Below are 6,478 nucleotides of genomic sequence, written 5' to 3' on the forward strand. Positions count from 1 at the left end.
TCTACCAAGTATACAAACGGTTTCAATTACGAGAAAACGATAGAGAACTACATGTAAACCAGTTAATACAGGATTGTGAGACAACACTTCAATTATACCCTTCCGAGTATTGGTAAAATCCCCAACAGTTAGTGTAACCAGAGTCACCTGGATGGAGAATGTGATATTTGTGAATAGATCTATTCGGGACTGACAATCTCACACCTAAACTGCTAGCTATAGTTTGGCAGGCATGCCTAGGGTGAAGACTATCATACCCTGCGACGCCTGAAGAACGTCGCTGAGGTCATCAGTCATATCAAGCATGGTTATACGACTCACATTAGTATAAACAAACCTTTTTTTACAGGATTGCATTCTTCATTTGTTTTATTTTATTCAAGAGAGCTACTACACATTACACTTGAAGGATTCCAGGGATACGATACATGGTTTTATTTAAATTGATAGAACATACAATACATACTGGTGGTAGCCATGGTTTTCAAACAGAAAATACAATACATACAGGCGGTAGCCATTAGTTTTAAACATAACATACTATACATGCTGGTGGTAGCCATGGTTTTCAGATTGAACACACAATGCATGTTGCTGGTAGCAATAGTTTTCAAACAGAACTTACTATACATACTAGTGGTAGGCAATGTTTTCAAATAGAACTTACATGTTAGAAAATATTTGATTTTCTTGAGAAATATGCATGCATTTTTCAAATTCATTGATAGGATTTCATTATTGAAAACATTCTTATAGGAGTACCTCGGTAGACCTTTTAGAAGATGGAGCATATAGAGTCTCGTCTTTATTTTGCTACTTTTGATGTATATAAATATTAATCAAACATATGTAAATACCTTTTTATGTATCATCAATTTAATGGTTGTGTTTACTTTGATTACTATGATGCAAATTTTGTGATACTACAAATCACGTCCTCCACCCCCTAACATTTCTACCGTTCTGGTTTGGGGGTGTGCTAGATTGGCATCAGAGATATTGTTTATAGTAAACTAAGTATACCGAACCTTACATGGTATACAACTATAAATTCTAAGGGGGAAAAAGTGTTCAAAACTAAAAGTATACTTTTAAAATATAATTATTTTATAATAAGTATACAAGTATAAATATGTGCCAGAAATAGTGCCATAAGTAGAACAAAACATAAGTAATTGGATGTTGGACATTGTGGTTAAACCTGGATAGTTATGTAATCATGTCAGGGGTCAATATCGCCTGATCAACTATACTTATTTGAGACATGACCAACATGTGTTTGGGAGTGACTGTGGTGTTGCTGCAGACCTAAAGCTTACCAAGCTATATAAAACAAGATATCAACAGAACAGAGCATACAACTTAAAATACTATAGGAGTACTTTAGCTAGAGTTGAATGCAGTGTATAGATTCATTCCAAGTGTTGCTAATAATTTCTCCCTAGCGATAATTTACTTGGATTGGTAAGCTTTCTTCGTTTATCGCTTAGTGGAACACTTTACATTTCAGGCAGAGATATACCTTGTTTCATATCTCATGATTCAAAAATCTAGGGGACTTACCATCCTCTTCTTCTTAATTATTTTTAGAACAAGATGCCTATGAAGAAAAGACCCAACAAAAAGAGCAACAATCCCCCAATGGATCCAATGGCACCACCTCCTCAGTTCGACCCAGCCATGTTCCAAGCAGCCGTCACGGCCGTTGTGGCTGCCACAATTTCGCAAATCAATTTTGGCGGCTCTAGCGGATCAGGAAGTGGTACCCATCCCTATAATCTTGATGTTGGTTAGGGACACCAGAAGGAGTGTTCCTACAAGGATTTCATGAATGCGAAGGCCAAATCCTTCAACGACAACATAGGTTTCATTTCCCTAATCCGATGGTTCGAGAAGATCGAATCAATTTTCGAGATTTGTTCTTGTTCTGAGGCCAGCAAGGTGAAGGTTTTTCTTGTACCTTCACCGGTAGAGCATTGACCTGGTGGAATGGTCGGGTCAAATCCCTAACCCTGCCTGCGGCAAATGCCATGGCTTGGGAAAGTTTAAAGGAACTCATGCTTGCTGAGTGCCTCCCAAGGGGCGAGATGCAGAAGATAGAGCATGAGCTTTGGAACCTGAAGATGAAGGGTTTCGACAAGGCCACCTATACAACTAGATTCTGCGATATAGCTCTTCTTTATCCGAGAATGGTCACACCGGAAAGCAAGAAGATACAGAGGTACATTTGGGGATTGACGCCCCCAACTCAAGGAAATCCTTTGGCTGCTAAACCTCTCACTTTCGATAGAGCCAAGTGTTTAGCGCAAACCCTTATATATCACGGGGTGGATCTTGATGCAACAGCAACTATTCCCGAACTACATAAGGCAAGTTATGGGAAGGGAATGTTTTGGAATAAGCATAAGGGCCATTCTATTCATGATCCCTCCAATAAATAATAGGTAGTGGTAGTTCATGCTGCTACCACTCCTGTCGCTGTCCCTGCAGCTCAAGCACCTAACAGTAGATATGCTAGTACCCTTCGACGGTGCGACAAATGCAACTATCATTATCACGGGCTAGGAGGAGGCAGCTGCTGATCCTATCGTTTTTATAGGTACGTTCCTCATTGACAACTCTTATGCATGCATTCTTTTTGATTCCGGTGGGGAGAAAAGTTTTGTTAGTCATGCATTCAAACATATTCTTAAGCATAAACAACAACCCTTAACCAAAATATTCACCATTGAGATGGCGAACGGAAAGAAAGAGAGCACTAACGAAATATTCATCGGATGTACCCTTACCATAAACGACCATTCCTTTACAATCGACCTTATGTCGGTTTCCATAAAAAGCTTCGATATCATCATTGGCATGGATTGGTTGTGCCTCAATCATGCTGACATCGTTTGTTATGAAAAAGTCATTCGCCTTAATTTTCCATCCGGCGAAGCCCTCATTATTTATGGTCATAAACTCAACACGAACCTCCGTATCATTTCATGCATCAAAGCTCAAAAATTTATGAGAAGGGAATGTCATGCATTCCTAGCTCATGTCGTTAATGAGAAGCAGGATGTTAAAGACCTCGAGACATTCCACGAAGTCTGCAACTTTCCTGATGTGTTACCCGAAGAGCTTCCTGGAATCATTCTCGAGCGCCAAGTCGAGTTCTGAATCAACTTAATCCCCTGAGCTACCTTGTAGCAAAATCCCCATACCGTCTAGCTCCATCAGAAATGCAAGAGCTATCAAGCTAACTTAATGAAATACTCAACAAGGGATTCATCAGAACGACTTCCTCACCTTGGGGAGCCCCGTTCCTATTTGTGAAAAAGAAGGATAGATCTTTTCGGATGTGTACTCATTATCACGAACTGAACAAGCTTACCATCAAGAACCGTTATCCTCTTCCCCAAATCAACGACATGTTCAACAAACTTCAAGGAGCTGGCTACTTATCGAAAATAGACCTAAGATCAAGGTACCATCAGCTACAAGTCCATGAGCATGAGGTTCCTAAGACAACATTTCGGACTCAATATGGTTACTATGAGTTTGTAGTGATGCCCTTTGGTCTCACCAACACACTGGTGGTATTCATGGATCTGATGAATTGGGTGTGCTGCCCTTTCCTAGACAATTTTGTGATATTGTTCATTAATGATATACTTGTCTATTCCCAAAGCGAGGAAGACCATAGTCAATACTTGAGGCTAGTGCTAGAAACACTTAGGGCGGAGAAACTATATGTGAAATTCTCTAAGTGAGAATTCTGGATTTGAAAGGTAACTTTGCTTGGTCACGTGGTTAGCGAGCAAGGCATACACATGGACCTCTTTAAAATCAAGGCGATTGAGAATTGGTCAGCACCGAAGACGCCCATAGAAATCTGTCAATTCTTGGGCCTCGTTGGCTATTATCCTAGGTTTATCCAAAATTTCTCTAGAATTGCTAAGCCTCTAACCACCCTGACTCAGAAAGGTGAACCCTTTAGTTTGGGAGAAAAGAAAGACACTACGTTTCAGACATTAAAGCATGATTTATGCACCGCACATATCTTGTGTCTTGCAGAAGGGACGGAGGACTTTGTTGTCTACTGCGATGCCTCCAATCAGGGACTAGGATGTGTGCTCATGGAGCGAGGAAAAGTCATTGCTTATGCCTCAAGGTAGATGAAAGTAGAAGAAGTCAATTATACAACTCATGAGTTGGAGTTAGGAGCAATGGTCTTTGCATTAACGATTTGGAGACATTATCTCTACATAACCAAGTGCACCATCTTCACCAACTGTAAAAGCCTACATCACATCTTCGATCAGAAAAGAGTGGAACATGAGGCAACAGTGATGGGTAGAGCTACTTAGTGATTATGAATGTGAATTACACTACCATCCCAACAATGCCAATGTGGTAGTAGATTCCCTCATCCGAAAATCGTACTCAGGTCGTAGAGTGAAGGCACTAACAATGACCATCTGTAACGCCCGTAGATCCGGGCTAGTCAATTTAGAGATAATAGGGGTCGAAAATGACTTTTTGAAAAAATATTATTTAGAATATATAATTTGAACCAAGTTGTAGTATATGTCACAAGGTGTCCGTACATATAAAGAACGCCGAAATCCGAGTTATAACGAAGAAGTTATGACTCGTCGAATTTTCGCGACGGAACCGGCACAGCACCGGGAAGCGTAAAAAGTTAATTTACGATAGAGCTTCATTTAGCCTTTGTGATCTAAAATAAAGTCGTAGAATATGTTAAACCGAGAAAATCCATAAAAAGAAATCACAAATATGACTTCGTATGAAGAAGTTATGATTTTTCTAAGAGTCGGCTTAGCAGTGTACATCCCGAAAGTCAAATTTTAGTTCGACCGGTTTTTGGCTTATGCGACCTAAATGAGAGTTGAAGATCTCATTAATAGGAACTCAACGGTAAAAAGATAGACGAAAACGGATTCCGTATGAAGGAGTTACGAATTCTTCGCGGTCATTTAACAGTCTAAACGCCTCGTACTGTTAAATTTAAGATCGGTCGATAATTAGCCGACGGAGTCAAAATGAAAGTTGTAGATATTATTTTTACTTACGCGTGGATATAAAGAACGTCAAAAACAGAGGTCGTATGTGAAAGTTACGGATTTTAGAAGTCGGAAGTGTGCTGTGCGAAAATGGATGATGTGGCACAATCTTGGCCATTGCTTTCTCCCCAAGTCTTGCCACTAGATGGTGACATGTGGCACCAAGTTCAGCCATTTTCACCCTATAAATACCACCTCTCCCACCCTCATTTTCTTCACACCTTTCCCATTCTTTCTTCTCTTTACTCTCTCTCTAGAACCTCTCTCTAACTCCGAAATCCCCCGAAAAGCCTAGGGAACCTCCCTAGCACGAGGCGGAAGTGTTGGATTAATGTCTAAGTCCATAACTATAATTGGTAAGACTTGACCCGACCCGGCATGGTCCATTTGGGTTGCATACCATCATGCACTTGGATAGACTATAATGAGAGAAATAAGACACTTATGGTTATTAATATATTATAAGTTCTATTATATTAATAAGAATAATAAGATTATTTAATTAGTATTGATCAAGAGTTAATCTAGGATTAATTAAGTGATCAAAAGAAGACTAATTAAATATATGGGTTGATTGTGTAAATCATCCATACTTATATAGTGGGCTAATGCTCCATGGATAATCAAGTTGGGCTAAAACCCATAGGATGGTCCATGGATGCTCCATGGTGTATTTGAACCCATGGATCCAAGGAAATGGAAAGCCATGGCAATTAAGGATTTACCCTAATTATAACACTATATAAAGATATTATTCTTGACAAAAATCGGCCACTAGAGAGAGTAACAAAGGGCTAGCCGATTTCATGAAGTGTAGAACTCTCTCAAGTTATTCTAAGTGTTTTGATGATTGTGATTCCATTTGAGGCTTCCACACTATTGGGGCTAGGCACTCAAGCTTCATGAAGACTTTCTACATCAAAGAGGTATGTATTCTATCTTGTTACACTCATTGTTTTGTATGCTAGATTAGGATAATGCCTTGGATGTTCTTATTTGCATGTATAATAGAGAAAACATAGATCCAAGGTATTTAGGGTTGCATGTACACTTAGGAGTGTTAGAATGCTCAAAACCCAACAGTGGTATCAGAGCCTAGGCTTGTTTTCTTGTTATACTTGCAATAGAAGCTGAAAAATCGAGTTTTGATGCTGTCAGCCCAGCAGACTCGCCGAGTCCATGAAGGGACTCGACGAGTCCAAGGCAAAATGCATCCAACTCGCCGAGTTTTGTTCATGCACTCGACGAGTTGGACCCCAGACAACATATTTTTGAGGTTTTTGGCTGGAAATGGACTAGGAACATTACCCTAAGTTGTTTTTGAACTTATAAACTTGTTTTTTAATGTGGTAATGTTCATGCTAATCCATTTTCAAAGATAATTGTCAATAGATTCATGTTTTGTATTA

The 6,478-nt window shown here is 39.5% G+C and overlaps 1 protein-coding gene across 1 annotated transcript; it reads left to right on the forward strand.

Annotated features, from left to right (window-relative positions):
• The first annotated feature begins 2,733 nt into the window (after positions 1–2,733).
• Positions 2,734–3,162, forward strand: LOC145002827 (uncharacterized). The gene has a single exon (XM_078962018.1). The coding sequence runs from the start codon at positions 2,734–2,736 to the stop codon at positions 3,160–3,162; it is 429 nt and encodes a 142-aa protein (XP_078818144.1).
• Positions 3,163–6,478: the final 3,316 nt, after the last annotated feature.

The sequence above is a fragment of the Lactuca saligna genome, chromosome 6 (genome assembly GCF_052625555.1).
Source record: "Lactuca saligna cultivar CGN05327 chromosome 6, ASM5262555v1, whole genome shotgun sequence".
NCBI lineage: Eukaryota > Viridiplantae > Streptophyta > Magnoliopsida > Asterales > Asteraceae > Lactuca > Lactuca saligna.